Here is a 19,193-nt window from a genome sequence, read left to right as displayed (position 1 = left end):
GAACGGATGTGTGTCGCATGGCTCCCTATGTATAATGAAGTTACCTTTTCCTCTGGAAGACTCCACCACTGAGCATACAATGATTTCCTCTCTTCCAGGACTGCACAACATCTATCTGTTGACCCTAAAGCAGAAGTACGAGCTGAGGGTGGACCTGGCAGATTTTGAAAATGGCACAGCCTCTGCGACATACACTGAATTTGCCATCTCGCCTCATGCCATCAATGCGGAAGAGGATGGATACATGCTGCATGTAGACGGCTTCGTCGATGGGGGAGCAGGTAACCTCAATTTGATGGCCTGAGATTGAAGAGTTCAGAGTGACACCATATCAATATTAAAAGAGGGATGCAGATTCTGTGGAAACAGATTTTCTGATTATCTTATTTTCTCACTAGCTGCAGACAAAGATATTGAGCTTATGAGAAGATACATCCGTTCTGAAGCTATATAACAATAGAGTAAAAAACCTGATGCACAATTAGCTCTCTCGATTTCATTTTCCAAGATAAAGGGTGATAAAAGATTTTACAAAGCATCAACTACAGAGCATTTAAAGACCAGGCGGCCATAACGTTAGCGAGTAACCAAGAGAAAGAAAAATACAGCTCTTCGTGGTTAGGCAAGCAAGGGGCGGCAAGATTGCCCACAAAATTATACATTCTTACCACGGACAGCAATGCACAAATATGCCACCCCAAAGAAAAAAGATACTTGTGGCACTTTAAACTCTAGTCAGTGCTAGTGGTCCATTATCTGGAGGCAACAGTGCTACTCCCTTCCCGTTGAATCAGACTAGCTTCATATCTATGAATGTGGCCTGTGCTGTGGTGCAAATGGACAACTCGGACTGGATACAGGGCCTCATTAACAAAGTGTTTTAACTGCTGCAAACCCTCAGATTTGGTAAATCTTAGGGATTGTGACAGCTCAAACACTTTGAAATGGACTAAACCCAATTAACGTTTTGGAAAAGGTTTTCTGAATCGTTAAATAGGTTTAGGAAAAAATAAGGAATCAGTATTTGGAAGGGGAGTACTTATGGCATCCCTTTTCAAACGCAGTTTCCTGAAGGTATGTATTAATGCTTTGTTTGTGAAATTCGGCTACAAAAGATTAATATTTTACCACCAATTCAAAGAAGGTGGTAACCCATTTGCAAACAGGAACGGGTCCCAATGTTGATAAAAATGTTTGTGTAGCTATTCATTTTTTTAAAAACATATCCCGTTTTTCTTTAAGGTAAATTGTGACCCACTGCAATTCTGTTGTTTGTGAACTAACATATTAGTACATAGGTCGGGTCACAGAAGCAAAAACGATTAAGTAAAAGTTGGTGCTCAATTTGCAACCACTTTCACTGAATCAATTCTTTGCCCAGAAGACCCACAATTTTTTTATCAACAAATGAATCCTAGTCATTCTACTACAATAAACCTAGACTATTAAGCCATAGGGTCTATACTGGTATCTAGACTTCACCAAGCTTGCTAAGCCCAGCAGGCACCTGTAGTCCTTCAGCTGTTGCTCATGGTGGAAGTATGTAAGAGAGCACTTGAACATAGTTTATCACAAGTAAAGCCGAATGGCGGATATCACTTTGCTAGTTAACACATTCCTTAGAGTACCGAGCATCCACAACCATCTGTAAAGGTGGCTGTTAGAACTGGGGTTTCTGGTTGACTGACTGAATGACTGACTGACATACTTATAAAGCGCTCGATTGCCAAGGCGTCTTGGGACTTGTTGCCGTGGCACAGGCTTGCTGAGGTTAGTGCTGAGGGAAAAGCTAGGTCTTGACCAATTTCCTAAAAAGAGGCCCATTAGACTGTAGTCTAATGGTATTAGGTAGCGTGTTCCATAATTTGGCTGCTCTTTGGGAGAGGCTTTTGCCTCCCCATCTGGCTTTTATCATTTTAGGAACCTGTACTAGCCATGTGTTGGCTGACCTAAGATTCCATTGCGGGCAGTACCAGGAGAATAGTTTCTGAATGTCCATGGCTCCACCTTCATATAGTGCCTTATGCACATGACAGAGAGCTTTAAATTCTCCCGCTGTAGGACTGGACACCAGTGAAGCTGCCTTATACTGGCAGATGTGGGATGGTGTTTGGGAATATCAAGTAGTACTCGTGCTGCTGCATTCTGCAAAGACTGCAGTTTGGCAGTCTGGCCTTCGTCAATGCTTAGGAATAACACATTACCATAGTCGATTTTCGAGTGGACAAGAGCTGCTATTACTGTTTTCCCGAGGTTTAATGGAATAAACGGCAAAAGTTTTTGCAAAATTTTCAAAGTAAAGAAACAGAAGAAGGTTAAGTGATTGATTTGTTTTGCAAACTTTAATGAGTTGTCAAATATAAATCCGAAGTTTCTTGTCTTAATAGCAGGAACGGGGCAGTTTCCCGCCTCAGATGGCCACCACAATTGGCTCCATACAGAAGGACCCTGCCCAAACTCAATGACCTCAGTCTTTTCAGTATTAAGCTTGAGAAAGTTTGAATTCATCCAGGCCATAACGGAGTTTAGACAATTACGAAAGCTGGCGGCTGTGGTGTTCACCCTCTGCATGGCAGATACTACTATCTGGGTATTGTGCGCATATGAAATTAACGTAAGACTGTGATCTTTGATTAATCTAGCCAAAGGGGTGACATATATATTGAACAACATTGGTGACAATGCCGACCCTTGTGGAACTCCACACGGGAGACAGAAGTTTCCTGATTTGAGACTATCCCAGTAGATCATCTGCTCCCTGGATGCCATGAAAGATGATAGTAAGGTTAAGGCCGTCTCTTTGATACATACTGCCTTCAGCCGCCGTATCAGTACCGCATGGTTAACGGTATCAAATGCTGCTGATAGGTCAAGCAGGATGAGGAAGACTCTTCTCCCCCCATCCATCCGTCTATGGATCGCCTCTGTGGCCATGATATGGGCTGACTCAGTGGAATGGCGAGATCTAAAGCCATGTTGGATGGTTGGAATCTGGGAGGGTGTTACAATCTAGGTAGTTGGTGAGTTCCATGTTAGATTTTTCTAAAAGTTTAGCCGGTATTGGTAAACACGATATTGGGCGATAGTGTTTCACCTCAGTAGGATCCAATGTAGATTTCTTCAGGATAGGCCTAACACAAGCCTTTTTCCATGACTGCGAAAACGTCCCGGAACTAGTAACCTCATTTAAGCGAGGGGTCAAATGAGCGCAAATTTTTTCAGAGACCAAGTACAAGATAAAAGGGGGACATATGTCCATAGGAGAACCCGACTTGGTCAGTAGTAGCAGATCATTTACTTTCTCTATTGTTAAAGTAGAGAACCTTGACAAGCTACTATGAGTTGGATTATCCTCCAGGGTATCTTCATTGTTTTCAATAGAATTAGGTGACGTCTTGTGAAGTTCGTTATAAACTGCCTGTACTTTAGTTTAAAAAAACGTAGCAATCTTGTCAACGAAATTTTGGTCAGGTGTAAATTGGCTATCCTGCTGTCGCTTGGATAGAACTGTCACTGTTTTAAACAGCTCCTTCGAGGAGTTTTTGACTGCAACTATTTTTGTTGGTAAAAACACAATTTAGCGTTTTTATAGCTGCCTTGTATTCCTCTAGAACTAGATTATAGGCCCTTTTACGTTCCTCACTAAAATCTGTCCTAAAGAGTCGTTCAGAACATCCACATTTGGATTTGATAAGTCTAAGATCTGCGTTATACCAAGGTGAGGACGCTTGATTTCTTTGAAAGTTCTTAGTTACTTCTGGAGAGAGCAGATCCACTTATGACCTAACCCAGTCATCAAATTTGCTGGCTGCCCAGTTGGAATTAGAGACATCAGGCAGGTTCCTCGCAAGGACTGCTTCCAGTTTGCTTTTTTTAATTGTATTCCAAGGTCGAAAGTTCACATGGGGTAATCTGTTCCAATGGGGGCTGCTAGTTGTAGGTATTAGTACGTTAAAATATATTTCTCTATGACCGGTCCACAGCAAGGGCAGCGTGTTAACCAGCCTAATGTTAGGATTATTAGTAATTATGCCATCCAGGGTATGGCCAGCCTTATGCATAGATTCAGACACAATCTGTGTGAGACCATAACCTGCAAGATTGTCCACCAATATGGCAGTATCTACTTTGTTGTTTGCTTCTAGGTGGAAATTGAAATCCCCTAGAATTGTAAAAGTAGGAGATTCTAAACATGATTCTGAAAAAGTCTGGAAAAAATGGGTGAAAGTGGACCTAACCCCTGGTGGCCGATAGAGAAGTAGACCCGGGAAGGATAGGGAGTTGGTACATTTAATGCTAAAAATCCCAGCCTCTGCTTCCAGTTGTTGAGTGGGCTCAATCCTAACAAAAATAATGGAACAGATAAATTATGGCTATACCCCCCCCTTTTTTCCCCTACCTGTCTGCACAGGCTACTTGATAACCCGCAGGTAAAGCGACATTCCAATCAGGTTCTGATGTATCGTTCGCCCAGGTGCCTGTTAGAAAAATGAGATCTGGGTTTTAAAGTTGTATCAAATATTCAAATTCATATCTGTGCTTTATCGCCGATCTAGTGTTCAGCAAAATACACCTATTTGGATCTGCAGTAGAGCACTGCAAGGTGCTGCCACCTGTATGAAGACTAATCCGGGAGATGGCTAATGATAAGAGTTTCGCTTGATGGTCATACTAAAATTTTGGTGGGTTACTATGGTCCAAATTCAGATGACCCATCATATCTAGATGTAATAAGGACTCAACTACTAACAGTGCAAGAGCCAATAATCTGGATGGGTGATTTTAATATTGTGCTCGATCCTAAATTAGATAAATCAACAAGATCTAAAAATATTGGCTCGATTAAATCCAGAGAAACACTTAAAGCAATTATGACACACATGGGTCTGGCTGATCTTTGGAGAGAAAAAGTGGGTAAAAAGATTGGGGTGTCCTATAGGAATAGTAGGTTTAAACATAAATCCAGAATAGACTATGCCTTTTTTAGTTATTGCCTAAAAGATATTTTAGAATCAATAGAATGTCTACCATCACATCTGTCAGACCACTCGGCGTTAGAATTTACTCTTAAGTCCGAAACCTCTGTCACACACCCTTCATGGTCCTTTGATAGGACACTCCTACTTGAAGAAGAGGAAATCAACTTCCTAATAAGGAATCTATAACTTTCTTTGATCTAAATAGAAATTCAGCCACCCCAACAATCATCTGGGAGACATTTAAAGCGTTTTTAAGAGGGCAAATTACCAACAGAGCCTCCCATAGGCGGAAGCTATACTTCGACAAGATAAAAAGAATAGAACAAGACATGAACACTTTAGAGTTAAAAATGGCTTTGCCACTAAGAACAGCTGAAGAACAAGAACAAATGGCTGAGTTGAAAGCGGAGTTAGAATATACACTGCAGGAGAGAATAAACAGAAGGTGGGAAGCGAGTAAATCTTCTCAATTTGAGTTTGGAGAAAGTGCAGGAAAAATTCTGGCTTGGAAAATCAAAGCTGATAAGGCCCTAAACTACATCAGGGAAATTAAGATAGAAGGGGAGCCAGAGACAAGAACTACCACTCCTGAGATAGGGAGAGCATTTCTTGAATTTTTTCAGGATATTTACAAAGAGGATCTCCCCAATAACTCAAACGCAAGAAATAGCTGGTTGGAAGCTATTACATTACCAAACTTCTCAACAACTCAGAGTAGATCATTAGAATCAGTCATCACACAAGAGGAGGTGAAAAAAGCTATCACTCAAATTAAGAAAGGCAAAGCGGCAGGCCCGGATGGATTGCCGGGAGAGATCTACAAAACACTTCAGAATGCCATTATACCAGTACTAATCGAACTCTTTAATGGCATTCTCTTGGAAGAACAGCCTATGCCTAAATCTTGGGGTGAGGCCACAATTGTTCTCATCCCAAAACCAGGGAAATCTCCATTAGAGTGTGGGTCATACAGACCAATATCGTTACTCAATAACGATTATAAAATTTTCACAACGGTAATTGCCACAAGATTGTCTAGCGTTGTTGGGACCGTAATCCACCAAGATCAGAAAGGATTTATTAAGGGGCGACAATTAGCTGAGTTAACGCGTGAGCTAATAGGGGCTATAAATATTGTCACCGCTTTCTCTCTCCCCTTGGCCACCCTGACTCTAGACGCAACCAAGGCGTTTGATAGAGTTAACTGGCTTTACCTCAATGACTTCCTAAAAAAATTCAACTGTGGGGAAGGGTTTTGCAGAACGATTAATCAGCTATACAACTCACCGTCAGCTAGGTTGCTGGTTAATGGGTCCTTGACCGAAGCATTTAATATCACAAGAGGAACAAGGCAGGGCTGCCCGCTTTCCCCTCTCCTATTTGATTTATACATCGAACCCTTTGCCCAGGTGTTAAGGGAAGAGGCGAATATACCATCCTTCTGTTTCGGAGAGTGGGAAAGACGAGTAGCACTATATGCAGACGACATATTAGTGTTCACAGCTGATCCAGTTAAGGCATATCCAGTGGTTATACAACGCGCTCTAGAATTTGGCCAGGTCTCGGGATACGACATAAATTCGAGTAAGAGCGAGATCATGGCATGGAACTTTCCCAATTTAGATCTTGGGATTAATATCTCATCCTCAATGCGATATCTGGGAATCAAAATAACTCAAGACGTGGACACCCTTGTACAAACTAATTTGGAAAGAATACATAGTGAAAGTAAAAGACTTATGAAATCTTGGACACAGGTGCCTCTTTCTATAACAGGAAGAGTAAACTTAGTCAAAATGTGTATCCTCCCAAAATTCACCTTTCTTTTTAACACTATCCCAATAACTATGAACACAAAAATAATGGAAAAATGTCAAAGAGAAATCAATTCATTTATATGGAATTACAAGACCACAAGAATATCATGGAAAAAGCTCAGAAGAAGAAGAGAAAAAGGGGGCCTTGAACTACTGGACCTTATGTTCTACTCATGGGCTTTTCAGATGTCCTATTCTAGAATGCTTCTTAAAATGCCATCTAATCTACCTAATACATCCATGTACGGAGCCATGCTAAAGGGGACAAATCTTGCAGCAGACGGCTTTATGTTTAAGTTTGGAAGTCAGACATTCTTCAAAAATATAAAATTGAAAATATTACACTCATGGGCCAAAAACTGGCTTAACATCAGGAAAAAACTGGGCCTATCTTACTACTCAAACTATGCCCCAATATGGGACTCTCCAGGGCTACCCCTATGCCTTAAAGATAGTTTGTCCACTATAATAGAACAAGCAGGCATCAGTAAATGGGGCCAACTATTTAAAGAAAATAAACTCATAACTTGGGACGAGTTATATGAGCAGGTAGGCCCTGGGCTTTCCAGATTTAAATATATTCAAGTGGATAGTTGGGCAAGATCTGAAACCCGCAAAGACAGTAATATTGGGAAAATTAGCAATACGGAACAACAATTGGTAGAACGACCAACTGGAGGAAAAGAAGTTGCTAGATGGTACTGGCTTCTGTTGGGGGAAAGCGAAGGGGAGTTTAAACTCCCGGATGAGTTATGGGGGACAGAAATCGGGACTCCATGCGAGGAGAGGTGGATAAACTCTTTTGAGATATTACGCAATATCGTAAAGCCATCTTGGCTTGTACGAAATCACATTTTCTCTGTACATAGGGCATACTTAACACCACTGAAACTCTCTAAATATCAAATAGGCAAAAAATGTAATAAATGCAACCTAGCAGATGCATGTGATATACATATGTTCTTAGAATGTCCTAATATAAAAAAAATTTGGGAAGATGTGAAAAACACCTTAAATTCCATACTAAACACTTCTTTGTCAATAACTCTCCCACTTGTTATCTTTGGGACAGAAGGCAATATCACAGGCAATGAAAAGTCATTTCTTTTCTACGCAATTTTGTTGGCGAGAAGACAGATATGTATACAGTGGGTAGAGAAGACACCTCCTTTACACTGTTCATGGCTTACATCATTATACGAGATCTCCAAAAGAGACCTAAAGAGTTCTGTAAATAAGAGAAAGTTGGCATTTTGGGATCTCTTGACCAACTGGAGATGATCCGGGGTTTTTTTTTTTTTTTCCCCGGGTCCGATGATTATGCCACCTTTACTCTTTTGGACCAAGGGCTAGGACAGTTCCGAACAAGGTCCGGCAGGTTGAAACATACCTAGATGGAGTCAAAAGAACGCACCCCCAGCCGTTTTTCCTCGACATATATCTCCCACCAATAGTACATATCACGTCAGTAATGTCGTGCAAGGTGGTTGGTATTTTTCATCGGAGGGGCAGGCAGATGAGGACCAAAAAAAAAAAAAAAAAAAAATAAAATTAATGACCATTGCGTGCTTTATGGAATTAGGCAAAAAACAACTAGAGCGCTGACGTGTCCTGGCGGGCCCGCTCTTACATACGGGCACCGTGATTGAGCATGTGGAAGTTAAAAGAATATTAAAAACAGTTTAAAATGTGTTGTTTATCAAAGTGCAAGTTTAGAAATTTACCATACAGCAATTACTAAACAGCTCGGCAGAGCTATGTGGCTAGGGCAGTAACATGTCACCCGCTGCTGGGATGCGCCATTGTGTGCTTTATCGAATTAGGCAAAAAACAACTAGAGCGCTGACCTGTCCTGGCGGGCCCGCTGTTACATATGGGCACCGCGGTTATGCATGCAAAAGTTAAAAGAGGATTAAAAACAGTTTAAAATGTGCAGTTTATCAAAGTGCAAAGTGCAAGTTTAGAAATTTACCATTCAGCAATTCCTAAACATCTCGGCAGAGCTATGTGGCTAGGGCAGTAACTTGCCACCAGCTGGTTGTCAGAGTATGTACCGTGTACAAGCAGGAACCTCCACTATAGTCAGGGTTAGCTAGATACACACTAAAAGATAACCTGTGTTCACCGTCTGGTAGCTTGGCACGAAGCAGTCAGGCTTATTTAAAGAGGCAATCTGTAAAGTATTTGCGCAAAACACACACACACCAGCGCCAGACTGGGAATGTAAGCCAGCCCTGGCAAATAGGTCAAACCGGTCGCGAGCGCTGGTGTGGTGGAGTGGGGGGGGGGCACTGGTGGGAAGCACTGCTGCTGCTTTTGGTACAGGGGGCCGATATTGCAGCACTGCTGCAAAACCAGCCTCCTGCACCAAAACCGGCCCCCACCCTTCCGGCCCACCAAGGAAAACGCCCAGTGCCCGCTACGGCCAGTCCGGCCCTGACACACACACACTCTGAAAACACCACAAAAATATTCCACACAGGGTTAGAAAAATACATTATATATTTATGAGTAAAACAAGATCAAAGCAACACAAATCCAATACGTAGAACCAGAGTTATGCATTTTATAAGATTAAATCAAAATGTAGTGTTTAGAAACAAATAGCACTTGGGGGTAACTTGAGGTTGCAATGGACCAGGGAAAGTCCAAAGTTCAGACCGTACGCAATGGAGGGCAGGCTGGGTACAGGACTCACGCAGGTCCAGCTGAAGAAGTACTTTGGATGGAGGAAGCTCCAACATCAAAGACTCCATGCGCTGGTTTCAATCCATGGAGGCAAAGAAGGGTTCGTCGACTAACTCTTTTATGATGCAAGTGATGCATCACCGTCGAGCCGCACAGTCCACCGTCGTCAAGCTGCTCAGTCTATCAAAGCAATGTTGTTGATTACTTACTGTGTTGAAAGCCAATGCGTCATTTTCGATCAGCACAAAGTCACCAATGCTTTGGTTTTGATGGATCAGCACAGCATAAGTCACCTTTCAAGGCCCCAGGACTGGATTGGCAACACTTGTCAGGGCCGGACTCACATTTGGCAGAGTCCAGGTGCTCTTGCAGGGTTGAAGGAAGTTTTTGATAGCCCTGAAACTTCAGAATAGGGGGGCAAGCTCTTGGAGCTACTATGGGTTCAAGTGAGATGGGTCCAGTCCTTGTCCTCAGCAGGGCAGAGATTAGCAGGGCAACACAGCAAAGCAGAAAAGCAGTTCCTCCAGAGCAGTAGTCAAGCAGACTAGGAATCCTTGTAGCACAGCAGTCTCCTCCTGGCAGAGTTCTTCACAGGTCCAATAGTATACTGTCTTGGTGGGGTCAGAGGCCCAGTACCTATACTCAGTGGGAGTGACTTTAAAGCAGGCCTTTTGAAGTGCACAGGTCCTCCATTCTTCATATCCCCGGCTCCAGACTATAAGTAGGGGGTCATTAGCGCTTTGTGTGGGAAACAGAACACTGCCCATACAGGTGTATTTCAGGTTCCCCCTCTCTTCCTGTCCAAGAAGAGCTATCAGAATGTAGATGAGTTCTCTGTCACAGCAACCCTTCCTGTGTTTGTAACTGTCTAGAGGGAATGCACAAAGTGTAGCTGTCAACCACCCCAGATGTGTATTGGAGACACCGCCGTACAAAAGGGGGTGATGATGGACGGAGCATCTGAACCAATCAAACACTTACACCCAGTCAACAGATCTGGGTTTAATCCATCACAGTTCTTTAGCCCACTCTGCCACCCCAGTTCAGACATGGCTATGTTATGTTAGGCTGAATTTGAAAAGCGCACTGACACCATAAGCTTCCTGGCGCTAGGTATGTATGTAGAAGGTGCGGCAGAGCCGGCTAGCAGGACTTAGAGAATAACCAGGTTTTTAAGGTCTTTCTGAAACTCAGTAGGGAGTTGCTGGTCTTGATCGCCATTGAGAGGGAGTTCCATAGCCTAGGGGCCAGGTAGGCAAACCTGCGACCTCCTAGCTTTTTCAGTTTGATGGTGGGAGTGACCAGTAAGTGTAGATGGTCCGAGCGGAGATTGCGTGCCGGGCAATGCTTTACAATGAGGTCCTTCAAGAAGTCGGGGCTAGTGTAGTGAAGTGATTTGAATATAAGGCAGCCTGTCTTAAAGGCGGCTCTTTGAGCGATTGGCAACCAGTGCAGTTTATGCAGCAGGGGTCTCGCCGATTGCCACTTCGGAGTTTTGTAGATTAGTCTTGCTGCCTGGTTTTGGACAATTTGTAGGCGATGGAGCAGAGACTGGGGTAAACCTAGGTAGAGGGAGTTGGAGAAGTCGAGGCGAGATATAACCAGAGAGATAACAACTTGCACCAGTGCCGCATGCTAGAGCAGATGGGAGATCTTTCGAATTTTTCGCAGCTGAAACATGCTAGATGAGATCACTGCCCCCACGTGACCTTTAAGGGAAAGATCGGAGTCAATGATCACCCCTAGGCTCTTAACCGAGCCAGAAGGTGCGGGACAGGGGCCTAGGGCAGCTGGCCAGAACTGTGGGCCCCAGTGTGCCACACTGTTTCCTGGCAGGATGAGTTCCGTTTTCCCTGGGTTAAGTTTGAGTTGATTGTGATTCATCCACTGCTGTATGTGGAGCATCACTGCTTGGAATTTGTTGCGGCATTGGGGGAAGCTAGGGTGAAGATGATCTGCAGATCATCAGCGTAGCTAAACACCGTGATCTTCCACTTTTTTAGCGAGTGAAGCAGTGGCCAGAATACAGATTGAATAATAGAGGTGAAAGGGAGGAGCCCTGGGGAACTCCGCATGCTGTGGGTGCCTTGGTAGCCGTGTAGGGACCCAGGCGGACCGTTTGTATTCTGCTTGAGAGGAATGACTTAACCCACTCGAAGGCAGAGCCCTGGATGCCAGCCTGTCCGACACGGTGTAAAAGGATGTTATGGTCCACCCTGTCGAACGCAGCTGACAAATCCAGGAGTACTAATGCCTGCGGGGCCCCCTTATCGGCGTTTCCCCTCAGAGCATCCAGAACAGCCAAAATGACGGTCTTGGTAGAATGTGCCGGCCTAAAGCCTGCCTGGTTGGATTCAAGGAAGCTAGAGGTCTCTATGAATTTGGAGAGGCACTTAGTAACATGGGCCTCAAGAAGTTTTGCCAGGTAAGGCAGGAGGGAAAAGGGACGGTAGTTAGAGAGGTTGGCGGAGTCTGCCCCAGGTTTCTTTAGTAGGGGGACCAGAATGGCCTCCTTTAGAGAGCTGGGGACAGTGCCCGTGCTGAGGGATGCGTTCAGGAAGGGGAGGATACTGTGTGGTAGGGAAGAAAAGATGTCTCTGAGAATGAGGGGGGACAGCAATCGTTGGGAGACCCCAATTTAATGTGGGTTGTAAGCTCTGAGAGGATGCTAAGACTGATGTCGGGAAGTGAGAAAAAGATAGCAAATTAGGGAGAGAGGAGTCCAACGGACTATATGCAAATCAGTCTGACCCTGTGCCTCATGGGAACAGTCCAGCCGGAACTGCCAAGCCATGCCTTCCCTGGACCGGAAACAACCTTCCTAGGACCGGTTTCTGGCATTACAGCCGTCTTCAGCCACGCTTGCTTGAATCCAGTGGCAAAGTGAGCCAGGGACTCACCTCTGAGCATACCCTGCCAACTTATGGCGAACAAAGCGGTACAAAAGGGGGTGATGATGGACGGAGCATCTGAGCCAATTAAACACTTACACCCAGTCCACAAATCTGGGTTTAATCCATCACCGTTCATTAGCCCACTCTGCCACCCCAGTTCAGACATGGCCATATGCAAATCAGTCTGATCCTGTTCCTCATGGGAACAGTCCAGCCCGAACTGCCAAGCCATGCCTTCCCTGGACCGGAAACACGCTTCCTAGGACCGCTTTCTGGCATTACAGCCGTCTTCAGTCAGGCTTGCTTGAATCCAGTGGCAAAGTGAGCAAGGGACTCACGTCTGAGCATACCCTGCCAACTTATGGCGAACAAAGCGGTACAAAAGGGGGTGATAAAGGACGGAGCATCAAAACCAATCAAACACTTACACCCAGTCCACAAATCTGGGTTTAATCCATCACCGTTCTTTAGCCCACTCTGCCACCCCAGTTCAGACATGGCTATATGCAAATCAGTCTGATCCTGTGCCTCATGGGAAGCGTCCAGCCCGAACTACCAAGCCATGCCTTCCCTGGACCGGAAAAAAGCTTCCTAGGACCGGTTTCTGGCATTACAGCCGTCTTCAGCCAGGCTTGCTTGAATCCAGTGGCAAAGTGAGCAAGGGACTCACGTCTGAGCATACCCTGCCAACTTATGGCGAACAAAGCGGTACAAAAGGGGGTGATGATGGACGGAGCATCTGAAGCAATCAAACAAGTCAAGTCAAAGATCTTTATTCGGAAAAAAATAACCCATAAAAGTACACAACAAATACAATGGCATACAGTACAATACAAGAATAAACAACCAAAAATATAAAATCTGTCTGATCTACAAAAATGCATAAACATGTTAAAAAGACAATATATACAATATTTATAAAAATTCTTAAAAACAGCGACAATTATGGTATAAGACAATAGAGAATGGAAATCCAAACAGATGTATGTGTGCAAATTACAATGTGCAAAATAAAGATGAGTATAAAGTGCAATATGCAATATATAGGTTCTTATCAATCAATGTGCAAAGTAGCTCGTGAGCGAACCGCAGCTTTGAGAAAACAGCTCACTCTAAATATTATTTCTTCTGTACCTAACATTAGTAGATTCCTCATTGCAATCTTAAAATCTAGGAGATCGTGTTTCCGACAGTATGGCATTAAAAAGTGCACAGTAAACAGTTTATAAAAATCACAAAAGAACATCAAATGCATAAGGCTTTGTTTCATGGTCGGGTTACATGGACAATCTAACATTTCCAAATGTTTATTGTAGCCCAAAGGAAAATTTAACAAATTTACTATGCTCCCGTCCCGGAAACGGAACAGTAATCTTCTGTTCCATCTACCAAGATTTAAACGTAGATATTTCTGGGGCGGGGCAGAGTAACTAGAAGCGGGCTCTAAATGGCCCATATATTTTGCGACCGTGCATTTTGGGAAATTTAACCTTTCCCGTTTTTCTTTATAAAGGTTGTACAGAGCCCTTTGAATACACTTCTTATGTGAACGATCTATAAGATTGGGAGATGTAAACAGATGACCTTGCCCTACACTCGTTAGACATTCATTTACTGCTTTCAGCCATGGTATGTAATGTGCCCTATCACATTTTAAGCAGTCTGAGATTATATCTCGGGTCAATGTGGCTGCCGGGTTCGTCCATATCTTTAACCAAAAAAGGGGAGGCCTTGATCTAACAAAGTACTCAATATAGGGAATATTTAATTCACTATGACATATGTAGTTTGAAGCCCAGATAACTCCACCCAACACCTTCCGGCAAAATCTGTTTTCTTCCGTCTGGATATGAAGACAATTTGTATATCCCCATACCTCTGCACTATAAGTACCGGTAGGGATGCATTGTGTTTGATAAATCTTTATTAATGGAGTTATCACATCCGCATGGTTAGGTTGGCGCAGAGAGATTATTGAATTAACAGCTTTACCCAATTTGTTCCTCGCATAGGAAACATGCGGTTGCCAAGAACCGCTGTTTGAGAACAACAGCCCCAGATATGGGAAAGTGCATGTGCTTTTTAGGACGTTCTCCCCTGAATCAATCTTGATAATTTTATACTTTTTTGGGCCACAGGACATAATAAGGGATTTTTTAAAATGTGTACTTAAGCCCAAGTCAGCCATAAAACTAACGAATCCTGAAATTAAAATACGCAGTGCCTTTGGGGTGCGGCCCATTAGGACCGCATCATCAGCGTAAAGTAGGGTGGGTATCGGGGTGCCGTTAATATACGGTACATCTTTAGTTAGGGTACTTAATGAGCTACTCAATTCATTAATATACAAGATAAAAAGCAGAGGGGCCAGAACACAACCCTGTCTGACCCCCCTGCCAATTAAAATGTCACTGGAGACCTCGCCAGTGGAATTGATACGCACACGAGCTCTTAAATTGCTGTGAAGATAAGATAAAAAATAAACCAAGTTATCATCTAAACCATAATTAAGAAGGACGGACCATAAACGGGAGCGGTTTACAAAATCAAAAGCAGAACTCAAATCCATAAAACCAAAGTATAAGGGGGATTTTTTGGCGATTGTATATTTAGCCATTATCAAATTTAGGTTTAAACATTGTTCTACCGTGCCCACCTTACTACGGAACCCTACCTGGCTCGGGTGTAAGATGGAACTTTTCTCCGCCCAGGATCTAATTCTTTTAAAGATTACCCTACCCAGGACTTTCAGGGTGTTATCAATTAATGATATTGGGCGGTAACACCCGGGATCCAGCCTGTCACCTTTTTTAAAAATGGGGACGATAGTACTGTTTGACTATGTTTCAGGGATGGATTCGTATGTTAGGTTATTAAATACATTGCATAGAAGTGGTGCCCAAAAATTAATTTCACATTTTAGTTGGTCGATGGAAAGACCATCTGGGCCAGGTGATTTATTACTGGCAGATTCTGCAATGGCATCCTCTACCTCAAGCAATGTGATGTTCAGAGAGGTTGGGGGAGGAAGGATTACTGCAGGGTGACCAGATACAGCATAGATCTTTGAGAAGTGGTCCACCCACACAGGTCCCAAGATATTACAATTAATTGATGTTATATTTGAACCGAGGGATCTCAAGTTCTTTACCTCCCTCCAAAACCCTGGAGTGTCTTTTAGGGCGGCTGTACGTACAAGGGATTCCCAATGATCTTTAACTAATTCATTGGATCTAATATGTAGGGTTGATTTATACCTTGCTCTCAAGAGCCTTACCTGGGAAATATCCTGTGGTTTGGCCGTGAGAGCAGCCCTTAGATCCCGGTTTGCCTTCGAGCAAGAGGCATCAAACCATTTTGGGGCATCCTCTACTTTCCTGGATATTGGCTTGGAGATCTCGTTTTTTATTGCGAAGCAAAGTTCTCCAAATGATTTAATCAAGTTTCCCCCGCAACTGTCAATGTCAAGACAATTCGAGATCAATACAGGATGTTTATTAATCACGGTAGCCAAAATACCCCTATTATCCACCCCCCTCCAAACAACCCTCAATCCATCCGTCGAGGCATCCAAATTTGTTGCCCCAATTTCCCTGCGTGATTTTTCCCCCCTAACAATTTTAGATAAATCACAATTGGGTAGTGATCGCTATATACATTACACACTACCTCTGCTTTTAATAAAACATCGGCAAGGGAGGGTGAAACAAATATATAATCAATAGTTGTTGCACATCCGTGACCGACGTAAGTTGGAACCGGTGCGATGCTTATGTCATTGCCAACAAACTCCATAGAGTTTATGAGTTCTCTAGTTGCAAGGAGATCAGATAGTTCTGCACCTCTCCTGCAAGGGGGATTCCTTAAATGAATGTGAGCATTGAAATCCCCTCCTAAGCAAATGCCATCAAACTTCCCATATTTGCGTCCCTCCACTATGTCGTCAAAGAAATTAAACAAGTATAAAAAACTACAATTGGGATAAGATAAAAAATCATTATTATAAAAATTAATCAGACATAATTTTACCTCTCTTGCATATGCCAATGCCATAAAACTTGGGTTATTGGTTTGTATTACTTCTATTTTTACCTCTGCTGTTATCTTTACCCAAATTGATAAACCCCCACTAGGACGGCCTAAGGGTGGAGACAGCACAATCCTATTGTGGCAGCTATACCCTTTCAGTAACAGATTAGTTGTACTCCAAGTTTCCTGAAACATTAAAACATCATAACAATTTACCCAATCCTTCCAAGCTTTAATTTCCAATTTTGCCTTCAGCCCTGCAATATTCCAACTTATAATGGACAAATTCTCATTGATACATGGGCAAACATGAACGGCAATGGCTGTTGAGTTAGCTAGTTGATCACATTGAAGGTTTGATGGCAGAGAAGGGTTGGGTAATATCAAAGCCACCTCGGACTCTGCGATCATTAAAGAATCATCAGCATTGGGCACCGCTGCAACAGGGACTTCCTGAGTTACTGGCAGTCAATCTAAAGTGCCCTAGTCTGATAGTGCTGAAAATCTATTATGTAGCGGGAACATAGGAGGTGGTTGCAACAATCTGTTAGGGGGTCTGTAAAAATAACTCAGAGGTAGGGGGGTCACCACGGTGGATGGCCCATAGTGAGTATTCTTCCTGTTTAGTAAAAGTTTTACTACGCCCGGGTTCCTAAAGTTGATTGTAATACAATCCCTGTTAATGTTTTTGAACAGGGGTCCAACCCAGGTCACCCGGCGGGCAGAGAGAATTTCATTTGATATATCGTAGCCGACCCCCTTGTGTTTGGTTAACCAGTCAATGCATTTGTTGTGTAACTGTACCCAAGATTCACCTTGACCCTCCCTAAGCGGTGGTATACCGGCCAAAACCAAAACATATGGGCACGACTCTGGAGGAAGATGTAAAGCAGGACCTTGATGTTTTATCGGTCTATTGTCCTCCGGTTGTCCTCTATGTTGGCCCGGCCTGGTAAGTACTTTCTGCTTAGCTATACCACTGGGGGGGTTACTCTTTTTGGTAGTGTTTGTGGTGTTAGACTGTCCGGAAGATGGTAGAGGAACGGGAGGCGGAGTAGTTGGAGAGTTGTTTTGCCTTGTATTTGCTTCCACCAATGGTTGTGTCAAGGAGGTGGTATCAACGTTTAATACCCCTATAACCCCTTTAGCAGTAGCTAAATTACAATTTTTGTTTGGCTCTCCGCTAGATAGGGTGCTGGTGATAGACTAAGTCTTTTAACAGGCGATCACCTCTAATTTGGTCTAAACAAACCATACCTTTCCTCTTAGCTTCATCGTTTTTCACAAGGGTTTCTAGTCTATCAAACCTCTTAAAAATAATATTAAATTGTTTGATCATTTGACCTTCAAGTTGTTTAAAAATTGTATCTGCAATGGTCTCTATAAGATTCCCCTGTGGTTTAAGTTGATGAACATTTTCATTAGGGAAATCCGTCTGTGTGCAGATTGAGTTAGTGCTCTCATTTATTATCACAGTATCACAATGGTCCCCGGTGACAAAGCAGGCTGTTGGGACCTCTGTTTGACGCTTCTTCCCCCTAGTCCACATACTCTGTGGGGTTGGCTGATTATCACTCCTAGGAGGCTGCTTCCTCTTGTTTATTTCAGTCTTTGCTGGGCCCCTTTTACGTTTCGCTCCTGTGATCTTAGTGTTTGCGGGTGGAGGCGCTGTCAGCGACGCCGGATCACACGCAGCGTCACTAGCTATGACAGGGGTATTTACTTCTTGTGATACTTCAGATGAGCTCACCGCAGGGGTAGATTTCACTACAATTACCTCTGGCAATAGAGGTGTAGTATGTTTAGGGCTGATAATGATGGTCGGTTGGCCGTTACTTTGGGAAACCAAAGACAGCCTCCTTTCAGTCTCTGCGATCTCATTAAAGGCATTATCCAAAAGACTCTCAAATGAGAGTTGTAGAGATGCAGGGACTTCAGTAGCCTGTTTGTCTATGTTGGCAGTGATGGTGGTGATATTATTACGTTTCCCCATGGTAGACACAAAGGCTCACCTTTCAATGGAAGTTAGATGGGTGGCCCGCCCGACCACTGTTGACCTCTGACGGCCTCAGACGGCCCGCCCTCTGCCCGGGCTCAGCCCGGCGCTGCCCGCGCGTCCCGCGAGGCGGGAGGCGTGCCCTTCTCTTAAGGCGCCGCCTGGCGCGTTCTTGCCGTTGCTCCCGCCGCGCCTGCCGCGGTGCTGCTGGGAGTTGTAGTTTCCCAGTGGTGCCGGTGATGTTTACCGTTGCCCTCACGGCAGGGGAGACTGGCAGGGTACTGCTAGCGCTGCTCGGACTGCCGTTTCCCTCACAGCGCGGTATGCTGCTTCACAAGGTGATCTGGGTTTAATCCATCACCGTTCTTTAGCCCACTCTGCCACCCCAGTTCAGACATGGCTATATGCAAATCAGTCTAACCCTGTGCCTCATGGGAATAGTCCAGCCCGAACTGCAAAGCCATGCTTTCCCTGGACTGGAAACAAGCTTCCTAGGACCGGGTTCTGGCATTACAGCCGTCTTCAGCCAGGCTTGCTTGAATCCAGTGGCAAGTGAGCAAGGGACTCACGTCTGAGCATACCCTGCCAACTTATGGCGAACAAAGCGGTACAAAAGGGGGTGATGATGGACGGAGCATCTGAACCAATCAAACACTTACACCCAGTCAACAGATCTGGGTTTAATCCATCACCGTTCTTTAGCCCACTCTGCCACCCCAGTTTAGACATGGCTATATGCAAATCAGTCTGACCCGGGCCTCATGGGAACAGTCCAGCCCGAACTGCCAAG

The 19,193-nt window shown here is 43.9% G+C and overlaps 1 protein-coding gene across 2 annotated transcripts in view; it reads left to right on the top strand.

Moving 5' to 3' along the window:
* The window catches only part of LOC144768705 (microfibril-associated glycoprotein 4-like), a 676,294-nt gene that overhangs the window by 619,915 nt on the left and 37,186 nt on the right, over positions 1-19,193 (top strand). For both annotated transcript variants that reach the window (XM_078652571.1, XM_078652572.1), the window contains exon 5: positions 99-281. In XM_078652571.1, coding sequence (XP_078508697.1) covers positions 99-281 — 183 coding nt within the window. The remainder of the gene's footprint in view (positions 1-98; positions 282-19,193) is intronic.

This window comes from Lissotriton helveticus, chromosome 7 (assembly GCF_964261635.1).
Source record: "Lissotriton helveticus chromosome 7, aLisHel1.1, whole genome shotgun sequence".
Classification (NCBI taxonomy): domain Eukaryota; kingdom Metazoa; phylum Chordata; class Amphibia; order Caudata; family Salamandridae; genus Lissotriton; species Lissotriton helveticus.
The sequence above is the reverse complement of the archived record's forward strand: the minus strand, read 5'-3'. Positions and strand labels throughout refer to the sequence as shown.